At 45.8% G+C, this 24,980-nt stretch overlaps 1 protein-coding gene across 15 annotated transcripts in view; it reads right to left on the reverse strand.

The window, feature by feature from the left end:
- Positions 1–218: 218 nt before the first annotated feature.
- The window catches only part of LOC138751963 (inner centromere protein-like), a 79,317-nt gene continuing 54,555 nt past the window's right edge, over positions 219–24,980 (reverse strand). For 11 of the 15 annotated variants that reach the window (XM_069915007.1, XM_069914999.1, XM_069915005.1 and 8 more), the window contains 9 exons: positions 23,879–23,917; positions 22,010–22,048; positions 18,543–18,581; positions 9,671–9,709; positions 7,075–7,113; positions 5,624–5,659; positions 4,660–4,716; positions 1,219–1,269; positions 219–515 (listed from right to left, as the gene is read on the reverse strand). In XM_069915007.1, the coding sequence (XP_069771108.1) occupies positions 508–515; positions 1,219–1,269; positions 4,660–4,716; positions 5,624–5,659; positions 7,075–7,113; positions 9,671–9,709; positions 18,543–18,581; positions 22,010–22,048; positions 23,879–23,917 (347 nt within the window). In that variant the 3' untranslated portion in view covers positions 219–507. The remainder of the gene's footprint in view (positions 516–1,218; positions 1,270–4,659; positions 4,717–5,623; positions 5,660–7,074; positions 7,114–9,670; positions 9,710–18,542; positions 18,582–22,009; positions 22,049–23,878; positions 23,918–24,980) is intronic. The other 4 variants (XM_069915002.1, XM_069914998.1, XM_069915003.1 and 1 more) reach the window with 4 other exon arrangements.

Raw genomic sequence — 24,980 nt, forward strand, 5'->3', positions numbered from 1 at the left:
GTCTGTAAGGAGTTTGTACGTTCTCCCCAGGGGCTCCGGTTTCCTCGCACTGTTTAAAATGTACTGGGGGTTGTAGGTCAATTGGGTGTCATTGGCTAGCATGGGCTCATGGGCCGAAAGGGCCTGTTATCGTGCAGTATGTCTACATTAAAATTTGAAACACTCCACATGATGAAGAGAATCATTAGGGTTGGGGGGAAGATACTGCAAACACCATGAACACCAGCACTCATTGTTTTAATGGGGCATCAGACCACAGCTTATGGATGGGCATTTGTTGGTGAAGCTTCATCGTGTTCTCCAGTCCGTCTAGTTCCTGAAATGTTTCTGAGGCTGTTCAGTAGTTTGTCACTCTCTGCAGGATGGGTTGGATCCACGATAAGGCCCTGACATTGTTACACACGGAGGCCATTATTGAGTGAAATCCCTGGGATCTTCAAGTATCTGCACTCTGTCTCGACTGCCCTTCAAACTCATGATTTGCCAATCCGTGTCGCTCCGCTCAGTTCAAAGACCTGAAGAACAAATTTATGGTGGCGAGTTTATTCTGCTGCAAGTACAACCTTAGTTAGAAAGCCAGACAGCATGGAATAAATAGGCCCTTTGGCCCAACTTGTCCATGCCAACCCAGTCAGCCCTCTGGGCTAGTTCCGTTTGCCCATGTTTGGTTCCAATCCTTCACAACCCTGAGCAGAAACAGGCCATTCGGCCCATCAGGTCCGCTCCACCATTCCATCCTGAGCTGATCCATTCTCCCACTCAGCCCCACTCCCCCATCATCTCCCCATAATCTTTGATCCCCTGACTATTCAGATACCGATCAATCCTTGCCTCAAGTATCCCCAACGACCTGGCCTCCACAGCCGCCCATGGCGGCAAATTCCAGGGGTTCACCATCCTCTGGCTGAAAAAATTCCTCTGTTTTAAATGAGCCCCCTTCAATCCTGAAGTTGTGTCCCCTTGTCTTGACTCCCTTACCATGAGAAAAAACTTTGCCATATCTGCTCTGTCTAGAAATACAAGTTGAAATATATCGTGTACATGACATTTTTATGGATTATTATGTGATAATAAAAGGATCCTTGAACCTTTGAACCTATTTTTGTCCCTTCACTAACACCCGTCTCCGACATAAACCCACAAAACCAATTAAATACGAACCCATTACCACCAGGCTGTTTAGCGGCAGGAAGTTATTTCTCGAAACCCACAATTTACCTGGAAATTTGCAAGTTGAATCATCGGGAATGTACTTGACTGCAGGTATCGCTGTTAAAAGGCAGAGGAAGTGAAATTATTATCCCCCTGGGTTATGCGTCAGGTCAAACTCCCTTTGTCCCTCAGACGTCCTCACCACTCCATCCCCAAACTGATAGTTTGCAGACTCTGGGTCTCTAATATTGTTCAATAAATATTGGGTAGAGTGTAGCACACAAATGTGCTGGAGAACGTGTGGCACGTTAGCCTGGCAGTTAGCGCAACGCTGTTACAGTGCCAGTGATTGGGACCGGGGTTCGAATCCTGCACTGTCTGTAAGGAGTTTGTACGTTCTCAGTTTCCTCCCACTGTTTGAACAAACCGGGGGTGTAAGTTAATTGGGTGTAAATTGGGAGACACAGGCTCATGGGGAAAAATGGCCTGTTACTGTACTGTACGACTAACTTTAAACTCAGCGGGACATGCAGAATCCACAGGAAGTAAAGGGTAACCAGCGTCTCGGGCCTGAGCCCTTCATCTAGGGCAGGCACCGGAATAAAACATTGGGGGCAAGGGGGGAGGAAAGGGCAGGGATAGGCGCACAGACTAGCAGGTAAGAGGTCATTGGTGGATACAGGTGGGAGGGTAGGATGCTGAGAAGTGATGTGGGTAGGGGCAGCTTGCTGAATGGAGAAGGAAGGGAAGGAGCTGAGGAGCTGGAAGAGAGGAGGCAGAGGGATAGGGGAGAGAGAGAGACAGGAGGAGGGAGTTAACTGAGGCTGGAAGTTGTTAACAGTAAGGTTGGAGTGTGCTTGGACAGAATGCTGTGTCATCGGTGCTCTGTGATTAGTAAGGGATAGCTTAAGGTGGGATGTGGGTGGGAAGAAAAAGTTTGAAACCCACTATTTTAATCGTCCCTCATTGACTCGTTATGTGCACGGTTTCAGAACTCCAAAGGAAATGGGCCAATGACAATTTTTCTCAAGCAAAATATTTCAGTAACAATTGGGTTGAGAGCAGTGATTCTCAACCTTCCCTTCCCACTCACATCCCACCTTAAGCAATCCCTTACTAATCACAGAGCATCGATGGCATCAGGATAAGTTAAAATGGAATGTGAGTGGAAAGAAAAAGATTGAGAACCTTTACCTTCCCTTCCCTCCCTCACCTCCATAACCCACTATTTCTCTTGCATCTATGTCCCTGTCTAAAGAGTCTTTTGAATGTCCCTATTGTACCAGCCTCCACCACCAACCCCTGGCCACACATTCCAGGCACCCACCACTCTCTGTGTAAAAACCTCACCTCTGACGTCTCCCCTACACTTTCCTCCTCTCACCTTTATCAAACATCCTCCGTTGTCTGCAGTTGTCACCCCTGGAAAAAGGCACTGGCTGACCAATCCTGATCTACGCCCCTCATCATTTTACACACCTCTCTCAAGACACCTCTCATCCTTTGTCGGAAAACCCCAGCTCTGCCAACCTTGTTCCCATTGGTTCCCCATGACAGATGTAAACAGGTCCAGACCCTCCTCCCTTGGCAATTTTCCAATTTGTTGGAAGCCTCTTTTAGGACTGTGGAATGGTGCATGCAGTCATGGAATCTTGTTCAGGTCCAGATTCAGACTCAGATTTCAGATTTACTGTCAGAGCACATACATGACATGACATCACATACAACCCTGAGATTCCTTTTCCTATGGGTGCGGCAGAATCACCACTAATTGGTAATGTGAAAACAACCCTGTACACAGCACATACATGTAAACAAACAGATAATGAATGTAAACAAACTGACTTTGAAATACAGAGAGAATAAAAAAATCAATAAAGTGCACAAGTCAGTCCTTAACTGAATCCCTGATTGAGTTTGTCATTGAGGAGTCTAATGGGGAAGGGGGAGCAACTGTTCCTGAACCTGGTGGTGCGAGTCTTGTGGCACCGATACCTCGTTCCTGATGGCAGCAGCGAGAACAGAGCGTGTGCTGGGTGGTGTGGATCCTCGATGATTGCTGCTGCTCTCCAAAGGCAGCGTTCCCTGAAGATGTTCTTGATGGTGGGAAGGGTTTTGCCTGTGATATCCTGGGCTGTGTCTACAACCTTTAGGAGGGCTTCACGCTCAGGGGTATTGGTGTCCCCATACCAGACTGGGATGCAGCCGGTCGGCACATTTTCCACCACACCTCTGTAGAAATTTGCCAGGGTCTCTGATGTCATACCAAACCTCCGCAAACCCCTGAGGAACTGGAGGTGCTGACCCATTTACAGCCCCCATGCTGTGCTCAGTCTGATCCGTCCAGTGATTGACACCTGCCAGCTCATGATCTCCCACTCAATGGGAGTGACCTCACCAGAAGGCAATGTTCCTGGAACATTATTGGCATGAGCAGTACAGAATAGGGGCAGTGGGGTCAGTGTAATGGTTAGCGCCACGCTGTTACTGCGCCGGCGACCCAGGTTCGAATCTGGCACTGACTATAAGAGTTTCCACGTTCTCCTCATGACCTGCGTGGGTTTCCTCCGGGCACTCTGGGTTCCTCCCACCCTTCAAAAATGTACGGGCATTTGTAGGTTAATTGGGGTATATTGGGTAGCACGGGTTTGTGGTTGGAAGGGCCTGTATGTCTAAATTTAAAAGAAATTTTTAAAAATTCTCATTTTAAATTTTAATTTTGAATTCAAATTTTATGCTTAAATTTAAAATTAAATTTAAATTTATAATTTTAAAATTTACGCATACAGCACGGTAACAGGCCATTTTGGCCCACAAGTTCGTGCTGCCCAATATATACCCCATCAACCTACAATCCTCTGTACATTTTTGGAGGGTGGGAAGAAACTGGATCGCCCAGAGGAAACTCACACAGGTCATGAGGAGAACTCCTTACAGACAGGGTGAGATTCGATCGCTGATGCGGTAATGACGTTGCGCTGACTGCTACGCCAACTGGGCCACCCAAATCAGGGGTATTTTTCAAACTTGGGTCTTTTTTTAAAAAAAGAGGGTTATAGCCTGTGAAGGAAGGATTAGATTGTTCACAGAGGTTTACATAGGTCGGCACAGCATTGTGGGCCGAAGGGGCTGTACTGCGCAGGAATGTTCTCTGTTCTGCGTGCAAAAAAAATGGCGCGATCGTGTCTGCTTCCACCACCGTTCCTGGCTGCCCGCTCCAGGCGCCCGCCATGCTCAGGGGGAAATATTTATCTCGAACACCTCCCTTAAACTCCTTCCTCCCCCACTTTAACACACGTCCTCCCGTGTATGCCACTTTAACTCTGGGAAAACCATTCTGACTGCCCACACCATCAATACTTTTCATAATTTTATAAACTTCTGTCAGGTCACCTGATAGAATGGACTAAACTGTTCTTCTGGGAACAATCCTGGATGGTAAACATATCCCAAAACTTTTCAACACCAGACACAATAATTATTAGGCTTTTTCTTGGCGCGACTTACGTTGATAGTTCTGGGTCAGATCCACAGGGACGGCTGGGTCAAATCCTGGAAACCCACCTGCAAACAGGAAGACAAAACAGGATATTGGCCGTCACAAAGAAGATTGACGAGTGTGAGATCACACACCACCAGATTCAAGGACAGTTTCCTACCTGCTGTTATCAAACTCCTGAATGAACCCCACACCAGTAAGTTCTGTTTCCCTTTGCTCTGTACTGACTGACCTCTCCCTGTAACTCTTGTCTCTGCACTGCTGAGCTACAAATGGGTTGACCAGCTGGGCTGCTCACGAGGGAATCTTTCTCACTGTTCGTCACACACGTGACGATAAGTGTGAGCCTCAAATGATTTTATAAACCTCTCTCATGTCTCCCTGCAGCCCCAACATGCAGGGAAAACATTCCCAGCCTATCCAGTCACGCCCTATAACTCGTGGCCTCTGGTCCCAGGAACATCCTAGTGGATCCTTCCCTACACCCTCCTTGTCCGGCCACACCACAGCCCTCCAGAAAGGTTTGTGGTTCCACCACCCTGGAGCGACTGGAAGGCCGGTGGCGAAGCTATGGTAGAGACCCCCACTGCATCTCAGTGTCACCATTGTCGACTGACACCAGGGCTTCTGAGAAGTGAATTTGATGATCCTATTCAGGAACCAGGAATGGGCGACAAAATATAGATTTAGAATTCGGTTCCAGAACCAAACCCCTTGTGGACTGTAGAACATTACAGCTCATCAAGTTGCAAATTAATCCACTGCAATGCACCTCCCTCACACCCATAACCCTCTATTCTTCTTGCATCCACATGCCCTAAGAGTACCAGCCTCCATCACCCCCTCCCCTACCCCTCTCAAAGTCAAAAACGTACCCCTGATGCCTCCCTAAATGTTCCTCCCCTCACCTTGTACATTGTGTATATGACAATAAGCTGTCAGCGTTACCTCTCTTACAATTTGATGACGTACCTTGTTCGCAAATCTCTTCATTTTGAAGCAACCTCTCTGTTGAGAGAATGTGTCCAATATAAACTGTTTCTGCATGTCTAATTACTGATTAAAATGAATTCGGAATCGGAATATAATTCTACGGTGTGTCGCAGTCGACCTCAGCGTCCGCAGACTGACTTGCTCACCTGTGTTGCAATTTAGTTTTGGCTCAGAGAAGCTGGTTTAATGGAGGCAGGAGGCTCAATTTCACCACATTAGACGGGGAATTAAAATTCACTTAATCAAATGGGGAATGAGTGGATTGTGGGTCGCCAGATTGGTGAGTTGTCCATGTAGGGAAAGGCACCGAGACGCTGGAGGGACTCAGCTGGTCTCACAGCGTCCATAGGAGGTAAAGTATGTCACCGACGTTTCGGGCCTGAGCCCTTCCTCAGGGTGTGAGTAAAAAAGCAGGCTGGAGCTGGAATTAAAAGGCTGGGAGAGAAGGGAAGAAAGGCCAGGGGGAAGGAGCATGGACCCACAGACAAAAGGTGTTTCTTGTACACAGAGGGGAATTGCTAATGTCCCTCACCTTATCACCAATGTTCAATGGAGATGGATGTGATTGAAATCCCAAAGCATCGTCCAACATGTTTGTGCGTGGAAGGGAGGGGTGCAGAAGAGATTGACCGGGATTGGAGGGCTTGAGTTATAGGGAGAGGCTGGGTCTTTATTCCCTGGTGTAGGAGGCTGAGGGGGTGACATTATAGACGTTTAAAAAATCAGGAGGGGCACGGTTGTTTCCTGTTGACAAGAGGGCACAACTTCAGGAATGAAGTCTGTCCACTTAGAACAGAGATGCAGAGGAAATTCTTCAGCTAGAGGGTGGTGAATCTGTGGAATGTGTTGCCACAGACGATTGTGGAGGCCGGGTCATTGGGTGGATTTAGGGCAGAGATGGACAGGTGCTTGATTAGCCAGGGCATCAAAGATATAATGCCGGTTGGGTAATGGACATCTTCTCCATACTTCCCCCCCCCCTCTCAGTTTCGATGAAGGTTTCTGGCTCCCAGAAGACTGTGTTAAGCTCGGTCTGATGGACTTGACCATGCTTAACAATGTGGGGCCGAAATCAAGACATCAAATCTGACCAGAGCTATATTGTGACTCGAGAAACATTCTCTTAAACTATATTTGTTGCGGTCAGCAGTCTGGGTTTCGTCACGTCACCAAAGCAGTTGTTCTTTTACCCATCGAGTAATAGATTATATAATCATATAACAATTACAGCATGGAAACAGGCCAATTTGGCCCTTCTAGTCTGCATTGATCCAAGTACCCTCCTCTAATCCCACTTACCAGCACTCTGCCCATATCCCTCCATCCCCCTCCCATCCATATACTTATCCAACTCTTTCTTAAATTACAAAATTGACCCTGCCTCCACCACCTTTCCCAGAAGCCCATTCCACACAGTAATCATGACTTACCCTGTTGTTCAAATTCTTCCAACTCTGCTATTTCTCTCTCTGTTAAAAAAATAAAAGAGGTGGAAACCTCATAAGATCTTGCTGATTTCACATACACTCTGCAGTTATATATTGTGATATGCAGGTAGTCCCTGACTTATGACCGTAATGGGGGCCGAAGGTTTGGTTGTATCTCGGAATGGGCACGTCAGAATTTTGCCTGCACGGATGGAGAACCAAAGACTTAAAGCAAACTTTTTAATCAAATCTTTTCTTCATCGTAGATTTGATGATAACATCTCAAAGCTTTGTGAATTTATCGATCAACCTTGGCGAATCTTTCCACATTCTGGTCCAAACTTACATTGTTAGTCAGTGTCCTGGGGTCCCAGGATCCAAAGGCTGGGCATGGCCATCTTGATTCCTTTGTGCATGCGTGTATCTCCAGTTGGTGCATGCGTGAGTTAAGCACCCTGATGATATTGAATTTGTGCCCTTAACTCTCGTCCATGCAATGTGTACCCACCGTGCATGCGCGAACCGAAGACTCGTGCATGCGCACAGGAATCAAGATGGCCACGCCCAGTCTAAGGACCCTGGGACATCAACTAACAAGGTTAGCAGGTGCATTTTAGCTCTTACATGGCCTGAATCTCTGTTACAACTTAAACCGTGTATGTGTGGATGGACGTAAGTCACATAGGTTGCAATTCGGGGAGCACCTGTAACATAAAACATAAACGTCTCGAGATTGAAGGCGTTGTGAACAGTGAGGAAGGTTTTCAAACCTCGCAGAAGGATCTGGACCAGCTGTTAAAATAGGCTACAAAATGGCAGATGGAATTTAATTTGGACAAGTGTGAGTTGTTGCATATTGGAAGGACAAACCAAGATAGGACATACATGGTGAATGGTCGGGCACTGAGGAATGGGGTAGAACAGAGGGATCTGGGAATACAGATACATAATTCCCTGAAAGTGGCGTCACAGGTGGGCAGAGTTGTAAAGGGAGCTTTTGGCACATTGGCCTTCATATATCAAAGTATTGAGTACAGGAGTTGGGATGTAACGGTGAAGGTGAGAACAATCTGGAGCACTGAGGGCAGTTTTGGTCACCTAACTACAGGAAGGATATCAATAAGATTGATAGACTGCAGAAAAGATTTACAAAGATCTTGCCCGGACTTCAGGAAATGAGTAACAGGGAAAGATTTAACAGATTTATTCCCTGGAGCGCAGATGAATGAGGGGAGATTTAATAGAGGTATTTAAAATTATGAGGGGGACAGACCGAGTAAATGTAGATCGGCTTTTTCCACTGAGGGTGGGTGAGATACAAACCAGAGGTCATGGGTTAAGGGTGAAAGGGGAAAAATTTAGAGGGAACTTTCAGGAGAACTTCTTCACCCAGGGAGTGGTGGGAGTGTGGAACGAGCTGCCAGCTGAAGTGGTGAATGCGGGCTCAATTTTAATATTTAAGGAACATTGGGGATGTGGTGTGGCTGGGTTGGCATGGGCCTTTTAATCTATTGGCTGCTTTTCCGAAGCATTAAGGATGGCATGGTTGGCATAGCAGTTAGTGTAACACCTTTAGAGCGCCAGCAATCGGGACTGGGGTTCGAATCCCACACTGACTGTTTGTACATTCTCCCCGTATCTGTGTGGGTTTTCCCTGGGGGCTCCAGTTTCCTCCCACCATTCGATAGATACCAGGGGTTGTAGGTTAGTTGGGTGTAAATTGGGTGACACAGACTCATGTACCGGAATGGCCTGTTACCGAGGTGTATGTCTAAATTTAAAAAAAATTAAAGATGGGATCTATGGAGGGGAGGGTTGTCCATGCGAAGGCTTTAGATCAGTGGTTTTCAAACCTTTTCTTTTAAGTATTTAAACTCAAACAGCTATCAGCATTATGAGTGATTCTCAACCTTCCCTTCCCACCCACATCCCACCTTTACTCATCACAGAGCACCGATGGCATAGGGATTACTTAAGGTGGGATGTGGGTGGAAAGGGAAGGTTGAGAATCACTGGTCCAGACCCAATTGTTACTGATATATTTTGCTTGAGAAAAATTGTCATTGGCCCATTTCCATTGGAGCTATGAAACCATGCACATAACGAGTCAATGAGGGACGATTAAAACAGGGGTTTTCAAACCTTTTTTCCCCCCACTTTCACATACCACTTTAAGTAATCCCTTACTAATCACAGAGCACCTATGGCACAGGGATTACTTACGGTGGGATGTGGATTGAACGAAAAAGTCTGAAAACCCCTGTTTTAATCGTCCCTCATTGACTCGTTATGTGCATGGTTTCATAACTCCAAAGGAAATGGGGCAATGACCATTTTTCTCAAGCAAAATATTTCAGGAACAATTGGGTCTAGAGCAGAGATTCTCAAGCTTCCCTTCCCACCCACATGCCACCTTAAGCAATCCCTCACACTTCACAGAGCACCGGTGGCACAGGGATTACTTAAAGAGGGGATGTGAGTGGGAAGATAATGGTTGAGAAGCACTGCTTTAGATCCCCAACACTGCTCTCATCCCTCACCAAAACTTAAATTCCACACTTTCAATTTACACGTTGAATCTGATTCATGCACGACTTACCTCTATCTTCAAATTCTTGCAGTTCCATCATTTCCCTCTCTGTGAACAAAGAGCAGAAATAGTTTACAAATCTTAATTCTACATTTCTGAATGGACAATCAACCTATGGACACTCCTCACTTTTTCCCTATTTTTTTTTTGCACGGGTCATTTCGTTTTTTAAAATCTTGCATTTACGGAATTGTAATTTATAATGATTTTGCACCTTGTTCCACGCAGTCCTGCTGCCACAAAACAACATGTTCATCGCCATAAACCTGATTCTGATCCTGGTGCTTTGAAATTTTAAAGATAATTGTCTATTGAGCTGAATGGGTATTTTTTTTTGTTATACCATAAGGCATAGGAGCAGAAACAGACTATTCAGCCCATCAAGTCTGCCCTGCCATTTAATCATGAGTTGATCCATTTCCCCCACAGCTCCACTGCCCTGCTTTCTCCTCATAACCTTTGATGCCCCGTTTCATCAAGAACCTAGTAGTTTCGGCTTTAAAGTCATGATCTTTTTTTTCAGCTAAAACGAATGAGTAAAATAAATGTAATTGGTATAAAATTATGGGTGGTTTCCAATTTGGACTTCAGTATCTGGTCCAGATGTACAGCTGCCACATGACTGCCTTATGTTTGTACTCAATGCCTCATCGAATGAAGCCAAGCATACCATACGTCTGCTTCACCGGCCCGATTTACTTGCGTGACCATTTTCAAGGGTCTAGGAACAACCCCCTCCCCCCGATCCCTCTGCGCATCAATGCGTTTAAGAGCCCTGTCACTAACTGTACACATTCATTACATAACATAACATAACAATTACAGCACGGAAACAGGCCATTAGGCCCTTCTAGTCCGCACCGAACCAAACACCCTTCTCTAGTACCACCTCCCTGCACAATGACCATAACCCTCCACCTTCTTCTCATCCATGTACCTATCCAGCTTTTTCTTAAATAATAAAATTGACTCCGCCGCCACTATTTCTCCCAGAAGCTCGTTCCACACCTGAGTAAAGAAGATCCCCCTCATGTTACCTCTAAACCTCTCCCCCTTAACTCTTGTTTCAATCTCTCCTACTCTTAACGGAAATAGTCTATCCACATCTACTCTGTCTATCCCTTTCATAATCTTAAATACCTCTATCAAATCCCCTCTCAACCTTCTACGCTCCAAAGAATAAAGACCTAATTTGCCCAATCTCTCCCTGTACTCTAGATGCTTAAACCCAGGTAACATTCTGGTAAATCTTCTCTGCACTGTCTCCACTCTGTTTATATCCTTCCTATAATTAGGCGACCAGAACTGCACACAGAACTCCAAATTAGGCCGCACCAACGTCCTATACAATCTCAACATCACCTCCCAACTCCTATATTCCATGCAATGATTGATAAAGGCCAGCATACTAAAAGCCTTCTTCACCACCCTATTCACGTGAGTTTCTACCTTCAGGGAACGATGTACCGTTACTCCTAAATCTTTCTGCTCTTCTATATTCCTCAATGCTCTCCCATTTACTACGTATGTCCTGTTCTGATTCTTCTGACCAAAATGAAGCACCTCACACTTATCAGCATTAAATTCCATCTGCCATTTTTCAGCCCACTTTTCTAAGCAGCCCAAATCCCTCTGCAATCCTTGAAAACCTTCTTCATTATCCACTATTCCGCCTATCTTAGTATCGTCTGCATATTTACTAATCCAATTCACCACCCCATCATCTAGATCATTAATGTATATAACGAACAACAATGGGCCCAATACAGATCCCTGAGGCACACCACTGGTCACCGGCCTCCAACCTGACAGACAATTATCCACTACCACTCTCTGGCCTCTCCCTTTCAGCCAATGTTCAATCCATTTGACCATCTCAAAATTTATACCTAAAGACTGCACCTTCCTAACTAACCTTCCATGTGGTACCTTATCGAAGGTCTTACTGAAGTCCATATAGACAACATCCACCGTGCTACCCTCATCCACATTCCTAGTCACCTCTTCAAAAAATTCAATCAGATTGGTCAAACAGGACCTTCTGTCCACGAATCCGTGTTGAGTGCTCCTGATCAGACTCTGTCTATCCAGATATTTATAAGTACTATCTCTAAGTACTTTCTCCATTGATTTACCTACCACAGACGTCAAACTCACAGGCCGATAATTGCCAGGCTTCCTCCTTGAACCCTACATCTTTCGTAATCACTATATTCTCCATATTTACCCAATTTGCTTTTTTTAATCTCACATATCCCAATATCCTTCTCCTTGGTGAATACCGAAGAAAAGAAACTGTTCAATATCTCCCCCATTTCTCTAGGCTCCACACACAGTTTTCCGCTCTGATTCTCTAAGGGACCAATTTTGTCTCTCACTTTCCTTTTACCATTAACATATTTGTAGAACCCTTTTGGATTAATTTTCACCCTGCTTGCTATAGTCTCCTCGTACCTTCTTTTAGCTTTTCTAATTCCTCTCTTAAGATTCCTCTTACATTCAATGTATCTTTCAAACATCTCCTTAATTCCATGCTCCTTATACCTAACGTACGCCTCCCTTTTTCTTTGAACCAAGTTTCCAATATTCCTTGAAAACCACGGCTCTCTCAAACCTTTTTCCCCTCCTTTTAACCTAACAGGAACATAAAGTTTTTGCACTCTCAAAATCTGATCTTTAAAAGACTTCCATCTCTCTACTACATCCTGCCCATAAAACAATTTGTCCCAATGCACACCCTGCAAGTCCTTTCGCATCTCCTCAAATCTAGCTTTTCCCCAATCAAAAACCTCAACCCTTGGCCCTGACTTCTCTCTTTCCATAATGACATTGAAGCTGATGGCATTATGATCACTGAACCCGAAGTACTCGCCAACACTAACCTCCGTCAGTTGACCCATCCCATTTGCCAACAGTAGATCTAACACTGCTCCTTCTCTGGTTGGCCCCTCTACATATTGTTGTAAAAAACTATCTTGTACACATTTCACAAACTCTAACCCATCCAGCCCTTTCACAGAATGTGTTTCCCAATCTATATGTGGAAAATTAAAATCTCCCATAATTACAACCCTGTGCTTATCACAAATATCCACTATCTCCCTACAGATTTGCTCCTCTAGGTCTCGGTCCCCTCCAGGTGGTCTATAATACACCCCTACAAGTGTAACCTCTCCTTTCCCACTCCTCAGTTCCACCCAAATAGCCTCCGTGGACGAACCCTCTAATCTATCCTTCCTAGGCACCGCTGTAATATTCTCCCTGACAAGCAATGCAACCCCACCTCCTCTTGCCCCTCCGACTCTATCACACTTAAAGCAACAAAACCCAGGGATATTCAGTTGCCAATCACATCCCTCCTGCAACCATGTCTCACTAATCGCTACCACATCATACTTCCAAGTATCAATCCACACCTTCAGCTCATCCACCTTTTTTACAGTACTCCTGGCATTAAAATATATGAATTTCAGAGATTTCCCAATTCTTAATCCCTGTTTTCCCTCATCTTTAATAACAACATTATTTCCTTTTCCTGCCAATTGCCCTTCATCTTCTTCCAGAGCATTTCCCTTCTCTATCACCTGCCCATCCATATTCAAATACTTACTACAAACTTTCTTTGTTTGCATTCTAACCTTCTCCTTACTGCTCTGTACTATTTTGCTCCCTCCCCCCAACCATTCTAGTTTAAAGGATCCTGAGTAGCCCTAGCAAATACCCCTGCCAGGATTCTGGTCCCCCTGGGATTTAAGTATAACCCATCCTTACTGTACAGGTCACATCTTCCCCAAAAAAGGTTCCAGCGATCCAGAAACTTGAAACCCTGCCCCTTACTCCACCCCTTCAGCCACGTGTTAATCCTCCACCTCATTCTATTTCTATTCTCACTGTCACATGGCACAGGGAGTAATCCAGAGATTACCCCCTTTGTGGTCCTTTTTAACTCCCTACCTAACTGCCTGAACTCACCTTTTAGGACCTCTTCTCTATTCCTCCCTATGTCATTGGCACCTACATGTACCACAACCTCTGGCTCCTGTCCCTCCCACTTTAGGATATCCGGGACACGAGCAGCAACATCTCGGACCCTGGCACCAGGGAGGCAAACCACCATCCGGTTCTCCTTGCTGCGTCCACAGAATCCCCTATCTGTCCTCTTATCTATGGAGTCCCCTACCACTATTGCCCTCCTCTTCCTTTCCCTACCTTTCTGAGCTACAGGGGCTGACCCCGTGCCAGAGGCACAGCCACTGCTGCTCCCCCCAACTTTGATGTCCTCCTCAACAGTACTCAAAGAGGCGTACTTATTGCTGAGGGTTACAGTCATAGGGCTCCTCTCTGGCACCTTACATTTTTCTGTCCCTCTCCTAACTGTTACCCACCTTTCCTCCTCCCGTGGCCCTGGCGTGACCACCTGGCTGTAACTCCTGTCTATGACTTCCTCTGTTTCCCTAACCAGCCTGAGGTCATCGAGCTGCAGCTCTAGTTCCCTAACACGGTCCCTAAGAATCTGCAGCTCGACACACCTAGTGCAGATATGGACATCCGGGAGTCTGGAAGACTCCAAGACCTCCCACATCTGGCACTCCCAACAACACACAGCCCTAACACTCATCCTTTACCCCAATGAAGTAGTAATAAAGACTATCTTACCTTAATGTGCAGTGACTCGTCCTCAACCTGTGCTCCCACTCACTCGCTTGGGCCGCTTACTCGCTGCCGCTCCCAAAAACCTTTCCTTTACTTTAATATGCTACCCAATGTGACCACTAGCACTGTCCAATCCTAACCAGTTTCCTTTAATTACTCCCACCTGCACTCCCTGTTCAATTACTGTCTCTGCACTGAACAGCAATCCCCACCTAAATTATTAACTCTTAATTAAGACTAAATGACCACTCTACTCACGTCCGTTCAGCACAGCACGCTCCCGCCTCCTCGCTCCTTGCCAACTGGACCTCAACTGAGGTAAGGTTTTCTTTGTCTTTAAAACTCCCTCCCCTGCTGAAGTCACCACACGCCTGCGCACTAGCCCCCTCCCCTTTTAAATTTTAACTTAAAATTAAATTAACTACTTTAACTTTAAATTTACACCATCAAACCCTTCCCCTTACAATTTAAATAAATGAATAAATACACACCTGACTTTTTAAATAAATAGATAAATTAGGACCACACATTTGACCAGCTGAAGTGCAACCCCTCACACGTCCGGATTAAACTGCAACTGCCATTTCTCTGCCCATATCTGTAACCCCACGAATTTATGCAAGAACATAAGAAACAGGAGCAGGAGTCGGCCGTCTGGTCTGTCAAGCCTGCTCCGCCATTCAATGAGATCATGCTTGACCTAATCATTGACTCAACTCCACCCACCTGCCTTTTCCCCATATCCCTGAATTTCTTTTTTCTAATGTAAAAATCTATCTAACTGAACCTTAACTATGTTTAATGAAGTTGCCTCAACCGCATCTCTGGGCAGAGAATCCCACAGATTCACGAATCTCTGGGAAAAAAATCCAATTTTTCCTCATCTCCGTCTTCATCTACTCCTCTGAATCTTGAGGCTCTGTCCCCTCGTTCTGGTCTCACCAACCAGTGAAAACAATTTTCCTGCCTCTATCTGACCTATCCCTTTCATAATTTTATATAAGATCCCCTCTCATTCTTCTGAATTCGAGTGGGTCTAATCCCAGGCGACTGAGTCGCTCCTCGTAGGTCAACCCCCTCATCTCCGGGACCAGCCTGGTGAACCTCCTCTGGACCGCCTCCAAGGCCAGTCCATCCTTCCTCAAGTATGTATCATCTCCCAAACTCACTACCCCAACCTCCTAGTTTTATTTTTAAAAATATTTTTATTAATTTGATAGCGAGAAATGTTAATTAATAGCGTTTAGCTATTAATTAATTATATAACACAATACAGAATTTGAGTCATATGTCAATTCTACATTTTCTTATATAATTCTCAAATCCAGTGAAATATCCTAATGAGACTTTCACCTCATGTTTTCACACTGTCTAAATAGATTGATCTCTTCTAGTTGTAGAACAAAAGCACAAAAGGAAGAAAAAGCCGCCCCCCCCTCCATTCTAATCTAACCCTTCCCACTAAATCCGGTCACCTGTAAATAAACCGAGTCTGGGTTCTTGGGATGGTAAAGCCCCCAGAACATCCTGCCTAAATGATGAACATTGTTCACGAATGGGCCCCAGATCTAGTCAAATTCTTCCTTGATCTCTTCAATATTATATGTCATTTTCTCCAAACTCAAAAGTTATTTTTATCTACTGTAAACAACAGCATCTAGAGTATAGGGAGAGATTGGACAGATTAGGTCTTTATTCTTTGGAGCGTAGAAGGTTGAGAGGGGATTTGATAGAAGTATTTAAGATTATGAAAGGGATAGACAGAGTGGATGTGGATAGACTATTTCCGTTAAGAGGAGGAAAGATTAAAAGAAGAGGACATGAGTTAAGAATTAAGGGGCAGAGGTTTAGAGGTAACATGAGGGGGAACTTCTTTACTCAGAGAGTGGTAGCTGTGTGGAATCATCTTCCGGGAGAACTAGTGGCGGCGGAGTCAATTGTATTATTTAAGAAAAGGTTGGACAGGTATATGGATGAGAAGAAAATGGAGGGTTATGGGCATTGTGCAGGGAGGTGGGACTAGAAAGGGGTGTTTGGTTCGGTGCGGACTAGAAGGGCCTAATGGCCTGTTTCCGTGCTGTAATTGTTATGTTATGTTTCTTAATGCCAATACATTTTAAATTAAATCTTATTGTTTAGACCTACAGCAGCAGAACAGGCCATTTTGGCGTATGAGCCCGCACTGCCCAATTCACCTACAACCCCTGGTATGGTACGTTTTTTGAAGGGTGGGATGAGAGCAGTGTTGGGGATCTAAAGCAATGGTTCTCAACCATTATCTTCCCACTCACATCCCCTCTTTAAGTAATCCCTGTGCCACTGGTGCTCTGCGAAGTGTAAGGGATTGCTTAAGGTGGCATGTGGGTGGGAAGGGAGACACGGGGAGAACGTACAAGCTCCTTGCGGACAGCGTGGGGTGTGAACCCCAGGTCGCTGGTGCTGTAATAGTGTCGCGCTAACCGCTATGCAAACTGTACTGCCACAGTTTGCTTTGCTAATGGTCCCATCAGCCCATTGGAGGAGGAGAGGGGAGTTTATGGGAGATGGGTGGGGCAAGTTCGTTTTTCCCACAGAGAAGAGTGGATGCCCGGAACGAGGGGTGGGAAGCAGAGACAGCAGTAATGTTAGCAATTTAAATTTAGACACCCGGCACGGTAACAGGCCCTTCTGGCCTACGAGCCCGTGCCGCCCAATTACACACAATTAACCTGGCGCCCTCGTATGTTTTTAAAGGTGGGAAGAAAGCAGAGCCCCCGGGAAAACCTACGGAGATACAGGAATAATGTACAAACTCCTTACAGACAGCGCACATTTCGAACCACGGTCCCGATCGCTGGCGCTGTAAAGGCATTGCACTCACCACTACGGGAACTGTGCCAATAAGGTTGTACACCCTACATCTCCCGCTGAGTTTCTCCATTTCTCGCCAACAGTTACTGCCCACTTGGACTGACCCTGAGAAATCACTTCATGAACCGCAGTGGACCTTTGGGGAATTCTACACTTACACCCAGCAATGATAAAGGAACGGGCAGTGAAACTTGTCAGATCACAAGATAGGATGGTTAGTCAGAATTTTTTCCCCAGTGTAAAAGAGCCTCACACGAGAGGACACGTTTAAGGTGAGGTGGGGGGGGGTGGGGTTTAAGGGAGATACTTATTCCACAGAGAGTGGTGGGTGCCTGGAACAGGAGTAGCGGTGGGAACAGAAACAATAGTGGGGAGACACGTGAAATGTGGGCCGAAGGGCCTGTTCCTGTACAGTTATATGTTCAATGTCTTTCCAACTCAAGAATACATAAGGACCTAAGAAACAGGGGCAAGAGTCGCCCACTTGGCCCGTCGAGCCCGCTCCATCATTCATGAACTCAGTCCCACCTACCTGCCTCATCCCCATATCCCTTAATACCCCATAAAATCTGTCAAACTGTGCCTTAAATACATGTAACGAGGCAGCCTCTACTGCTTCCTTGGGCAGAGAATTCCACCGCTCTCTGGGAGAAGCAGTTCTTCCTCATCTCCGTCCTAAATCAGCTTACCTGAATCTTGAGGCTACGCCCCTGACTTCTCACCTATCAGTTTGAACAACTTTCCTGTCTCTAACTTATCTGTTCCTCTCAGAATTTTATGTTCCTCTCATTCTTCTGAATTCCAGCGAGTGCAGTCCCAGGCAACTCATTCTCCATAAGACATAGGAGGAGAAATAGGGTATTCAGCCCATCGAGTCTGCCCCACCGTTCAATCATGAGTCGATCCATTTTTCCCACTCAGCCGCACTGCCCGGTCTTTTCCCCATAACCTTTGATGCCCTGGCTCACCAATCTCTGCCTTAAATCCACCCAACGACCCGGCCTCCACAACCGCCTGGGGCCACACATTCCACAGACTCACCGCCCTTGGGCTGAAGAAATTTCTCCGCGCCTCTGTTCTCAGCAGACGCCCTTCAATCCGGAAGTTGTGCCCTCTTGCCCTGGACTCTCCCGTCACGGGAAACAACCTACTCTGCTCATGCTTTCGAAATGTTTCAATGAGACCCCCTCCCCCCCCACCCCCATCATTCTCCTACATTCTCCCCTCATAGAGTTAACTCCTTCATCTGTGGAATCAACCTGCTGAACCTCCTCTACACCAGGAAGTAAACAGAGGCAACGTGAAGAATGAAATCATGCTGACGTAGATTTGTTGGCATGTTTAAATATTGTTCTCGTTTGTCCGTCATCAATATTACCGTTTTCCTCAAAGGCCTCCAACTCCTCTTGTTCTCTCTCTGTGGATAAACAGCAGAGGTTTATCTCAATGAGTCTCACCAATACTTCATGGCATATAAAGCACACGATGCGTGCGGTTTTCGGCCTGACGCTATCCATGGTTACTTCAGGTAAGCTGCTTTTTTTGAAGGATTCAACTGCAGATTACAAGCACCCTGCCCACAACTTTCCCTCATTTCAAATCTTCGGCAGACACAAGGACCGCGAGGGAGGCTTTCGAAGCTTGCAGAGGAATCTGGAACAGCTGGGAAAATGGGCTGCAAAATAGCAGATGGAACTTAATGCAGACAAGTGGGAGGTTTTGAATTTTGGAAGGACAAACCAGGAAAGGACGTACACGGTGAGTGGTCGGGCACTGAGGAGTGGGGTAGAACAGAGGGATCTGGGAATACAGATACAGAATTCCCTGAAAGTGGCGTCACAGGGTTGGAAAGAGAGCTTTTGGCATCTTGGCCTTCATAAATCAAAGTATTGAGTCCAGGAGTTGGGATGTTATGGTAATGTTGAATAAGACATTGGTGAGACCAAATCTGGAGTCTTGTGTGCAGTTTTGGTCACCTAACTACTGGAAAGATATCAATAAGATTGAAAGAGGCAGAGATGATTTACAAGAATGTTGCCTGGAGATTTTTGGCTTTTTCCACTGAGGGTAGGTGAAATACAAACCAGAGGACATGGGTTAAGGGTGACAGGAGGAAAGTTTAGGGGGAATATGAGGGAGAACCTCTTCACACAGAGAGTGGTGAGGGTATGGAACGAGCTGCCAGCTGAAGTGATGAAGGTGGGTTCAAATTTAACATTTAAAAAGAATTTGGACAGGAACATGAATGTGAAGGGTATGGAGGGCTATGGAGTGCGTGCAGGGCAGTGGGACGAGGCAGAATAATAGTTCGGCAGAGACTAGATGGGCTGAAGGACCTGCTTCTGTGCTATAATGTTGTATGGTTCTATGACAGGGAAAATTGTAGGCAGCTTTTCCAATAATTTCGTGGTCAAGGTTCCCTGGCATAATGTTTGGGACATGATCTTGGTTTGAACTGAGTGTTGGTTTTTCAAAATTAATCTTAAGGCCAAGTTATTCACTGATAATAAGATGATCTCCTGCCCAATCGTTGGCTCCTTCAACCACCCTCCTGCCCAATCGTTGGCTCCTTCAACCACCCTCCTGCCCAGTAATTGGCTCTTTCAACCACCCTCCTGCCCAATCATTGGCTCCTTCAACCACCCTCCTGCCCAATCATTGGCTCCTTCAACCACCCTCCTGCCCAATCATTGGCCCCTTCAACCACCCTCCTGCCCAATCATTGGCTCCTTCAACCACCCTCCTGCCCAATCATTGGCTCCTTCAACCACCCTCCTGCCCAATCGTTGGCCCCTTCATCCACCCTCCTGCCCAATCGTTGGCCCCTTCATCCACCCTCCTGCCCAATCGTTGGCCCCTTCATCCACCCTCCTGCCCAATCGGCTGCTGCTTCTGCCTGTCCTTGTCTAATCCGTGGAGGAATCTATGGTTCCTACAATGGCTTCTTTAGTTGCACCCAAGTATCATCCATGCCAATGGGGTGTTCGAAGGTAGGAGGGTAGGAGCTAGGAGCAGATTCCGGTCGGTCCAGCCTGCTCTGCCAGACAACATGATCATGGCTGATCTGGCCGCGGACTCAGCTCCATCTTTCTGCCTTTCCCCCATAACCCTTAATTCCCATCTAATTGGGTCTTAAATATGCTAAACAAGGCAGCATTCACTGCAGAGAATTGCACAGATTCACTGCTCTCTGGGAGAAGCAGTTCCTCCTCATCTTCGTCCAAACTTTTCTCCCCTAAATCTTGAGGCTGTGTCCCTTATAAGACCGCAAGACTGTAAAACATATGATCAGAAATAGCCCGTTGACTCTGCCCTGCCATCTAATCATGAGCTGATCCATTTCCCCGCTCGGCCCCACTGTTTCCTTTGATGCCCTGGCTGATCAAGAACCTACCGATCTCTGCCTTAAATACACCCAATGTCCCGGTCTCCACATCTGCCTGTGGCAACATATTCCACAGAATCACCACCCTCTATAGCTGAAGAAATTCTCTGTTCTATGCGGATGCCCTTCAGTCCTGAAATTGTTCCCTTTCATCCTGGACTCTTCCACCCCGGGAAACATCTACTCTGCCCACTGGTTTTAACATTCGAAATGTTTGAATGCAATTCCTCCCTCATAATAAATTCTAATGAGGACAGGCTAATAGCCCTCAAACAAAAACAAAATGTCAAAAAAATTCATCGTATGATAACCTTTTCACTCATAAATCATCCTTGTGAACCTCCTCCAACATCCTTTCTTAAACAAGGAGCTCAGAGCTGTTCACAATTCTCCAAGCGAGGTCTCACTCGTGCCCTGTAAAATCTCATCCTCCAATGGAAACAGCCTTCCTTCCTCTATCTTATCGAACCTACGGCCCAGTCACGCTGAAGCGGTAATTAAGGAGGCATTTTGTTCCAAGTGTCACTTGGATTCTGGTCATTTATCTTGGGCTGATTAAACTGGGAAGCAACCGTGAGGGAAAAAATTCCTGAACGTGCTTGAAGAATGATTTCAGCCTGAGAGTGACCCATGTGCGTGGTTATTGGGGGAGCTTGGCCGGTCAAGGTCTGGAGTGGGGTGGGGGGGGATGCGTAAAAGAAAATGGCCGAGGATTCGGGCCAAAAGTCTCGAATGATGGTTTCAGCTTGAAACCTCGGCTATTCTTTCTCCTCCACAGTTGCTGCTCGACCAGCACTTTCCCTCCAGCAGATCGCTTACCGAGCCACAATAGTTTCCTCCTCAGGGTTTTAATTTAGCTGCACAAGCACGGTAACAGTCCCTTCCGACCCACACACCCGCACCACCCAATTACACCCACGTTAGCAAGGAACCTACCAACCCTGCACTTTTCTGCAAGGTGGGTGGAAACCGGAGCGCCTGGAGGAAACCCACACACAGACACACTCACACCAACACACACTCACACACACATACACACTCACACTCACACATGCACACACATGCACACCTATACACAGACACACTCACCCACGCACGCACACACATGCACAAGCACGCGCACTCATACACACACTCACACACACACACACACACACACACACACTCTCACACAAGCACATGCACATGCACACTTACGCACGCACACACACACACACACACACACACACACACACACACACACACACACACACACAAATGTACATCCACACATATACACACAACACACACACACACACACACACACACACTCATACATACACTTACAGATGGAGGATGTACAATCGAACCCGGGTCGCTGGCGCTGTAACAGAGTATTCGCTAGCCGCCCCACCAAGTTGTCACAAAACCATTATATTTAAGAGTAAATCACCGATATGTTGCATGTTTTCTGGACTTACTTATCTCCTCAAGGTATTCTTGGTCTCTTCGTAGCTTCTCTGTGAACAAACAGACGAGACTTTCAGCTGAAAACCCACAGACACATTGAGACTAAAAGCACCGAAAGTGGGTCTTAAATTTCAAATCAGCAAAAATGTGATCAACTGTTATTGTTGGAAAGATTTATTTTTCAGTTCTCCCATGTAGAGATTCAATGAAAAAATAACCAGAGGACAATAAAAATACTTCCCTCTTAAGCCAGTTCTATCCATGGAAATTTATTAATTTCTGTCTATTTTAGAAATGCATTAATTTCTCAGGTTTATTAGAACTTTTGAACATTACAGCAGAGAATCAGACCCTTTGGCCCTTCTGGTTTGTACCGAATCATTTTTTTGCCTAGTCCCACTGATCTGCACCCAGTCCATAGCCCTTCATAAACCTCCCATCTATGAACCTGTCCAAATTCCTCTTAAGTGTTAAAAATGAGCCCGCATTCACCACCTCAGCTGGCAGCTCGTTCCACTCCCACCACTCTCTGTTCCCCCTCATGTTCCCCCTAAACTTTTCCCCTTTCACCCTTAACCCATGTCCTCTGGTTTGTATCTCACCTACCATCAGTGGAAAAGCCGATCGACATTCACTCTGTCTGTCCCCTTCATAATTTTAAATACCTCAATCAAATCTCCCCTCATTCTTCTGCGCTTCAGGGAATAAAGTCCTGACCTCTTTAACCTTTCCCTGTAACTCAGGTCCTGAAGTCCAGGCAACATCCTAGTAAATCTTCTCTGCCCTCTTTTAATCTCATTGAATATCTTTCTTGTAGTGTGGTGACCAAAACTGCACACAATTATTGCACATTTGGTCTCACCTTCATCCTAACATCCCAAGTCCTGGACTCAATACTGTGATTTATGAAGACTAATGAGCCAAAAGCTCTCTTTACAGCCCTGCCCACCTGTGATGCCACTTTCAGGGAATTATGGATCTGTATTCCCAGATCCCTCTGTTCTACTGCACTCCTCAGAGCCCGACCATTCACCATCTACGTCCTTACCTAGTTTGTCCTTTCAAAATGCAATACCTCACTTGTCTACATTAAGTTTAATCTGCCATTTTTCCAGCTGGCTCAGATCCATATTAATTTCTATTCAAAAAATTATTAATTTCTGATAATGGAACTGTTAATTTATATCTATTTTTAGAAATATATAAACTTCTATCCATTTTAGAAATGCATAAATTCCTCTCTATTTAAGAAAGTTATTCATTTCTGTTTTAAAAATGTATCAATTAATATCAATGAAGCTGTAAATTTGTATATTAAATTTAAATTTGTAATAAAAGAAAAGAAAACATACAGGACAGCAACAGGCCATTCTGTCCCACGAGTCTGTGCCACCCAGTGTACACCCCATCAACCAACAACCCCCGGTACGTTTCGAAGAGTGGGAGGAAAGCGAAAACCCACGCAGACACGGGGAGATGGTACAAACCCCTTACAGACAGTGCAGGATTCGAACCCGGGTCCCGGTTGCTGGTACTGTAACGGTGTGGCACTGACCGCCACTCCAAGAACATTTATTTATATGCTCATTTCAATCTATTTTTGAAACTTCATTATTTCTATTTTCAAAATGTATTAATCTTGATGTATTGACATTTATCAATTTCGATCTATTTTGGAAATTTAATCATTTCCATCTATTTTACTGACTGACGGCATTTAGGTGTAAGGAAATTCAAGAGTTGTCTTGGGACGGGAAAAACAACGAGGAATCGAATTTTCTTTCTCGCTGATATTCAGCATTTGGCTTGTTTCTTACTGGAGGCAGAGTTTAATTCAAGTAACAGCAGGCGGGCGTGACTTTGCTCAGACCAGAACTCACCGCGTTCCATTTGCAGCTCCTTCTGAAGAGTTTGCCAATCTGTTGAGGGAGAACAGATCTATTTAGTTCGAATATCGCACCTCCAAAGACTAAATCAAAGTCAAAATGAGGGAATACTGAACTGCTGCCATTATGAAGTCATCCGAGGAGGCTGAAGGATTGAGCAGACATTCCTTCAAGGGCGGGAGGGGATGAAAGATAGAGTGGGGACGTGGGGATAGGTTTTCTCATGCAGAGTGCTGACCCTGGTCGGAAACCTCCTCCTCAGAGCGGGGGGCGGAGGCAGCTAAAGCTCTCGGGAGGCCACTGGGCCGTCACTAGGCGGAAAAGTTCATGGAGATATGAGGACTGAGACTGGGTCAATTTTCTGTGCAGCCTGCTGTGTTGGAATGGTTCTGTGAGTTTGTGCTTTTTAATGTAGAGACACAATGCTTAGAACACAGAACATAGCTCACTCTGGCACTATCCAGGCCCTTCGGCCCAACTGACGTAAACCAACTCCACAACAATCTAATGCTTCTCCCCCTCCTCACACCATAACCCTCTATTTCTTTCTTACATCCCTGTGCCTATTTGAGTCTTTTAAGTGTCCCTTCCCTATTGTACCAACCTGCACCACTGCCCCGGCCACGCATTTCAAGCTCCAACCACTCTTTGTGTAAAGCTACCTCTGGTGTCTCCTCTAAATTTCCCTTCCACTTAAACACATGGCCACCACTGCCCTGGGGGATACAAGGTGCGAGCTGTCCACCCTTTCTAAGAATTGGACAGACAGGAGGGGAAACAGCAGGGATACTGGGCAACGGACAGCGCAATCTGCTGGAGAAACTCAATGGGTTGAACAGCGTCTGCAGAAGGTGAGGAGTCGTGGGTGTGGCAGGTCGGAACCCTTACGAGAACCCGTTGCAGATGAGGGGTTCTGGCTCGAACTGTGGACCGTCCCACCACACGCTGAGTTCCTCCAGCGTAGTGGATCTCAACCTTTCTCTCTCCACTCACATCCCCCTTTAACTAATCCCTAGGCCATTGGTGCTCTGTGATTAGTAAGGGATTGCTTAAGGTGGGATGTGAGTGGGAAGGGAAGATTGAGAATCACTGCTCT

This window comes from Narcine bancroftii, chromosome 1 (assembly GCF_036971445.1).
Source record: "Narcine bancroftii isolate sNarBan1 chromosome 1, sNarBan1.hap1, whole genome shotgun sequence".
Taxonomy (NCBI): domain Eukaryota; kingdom Metazoa; phylum Chordata; class Chondrichthyes; order Torpediniformes; family Narcinidae; genus Narcine; species Narcine bancroftii.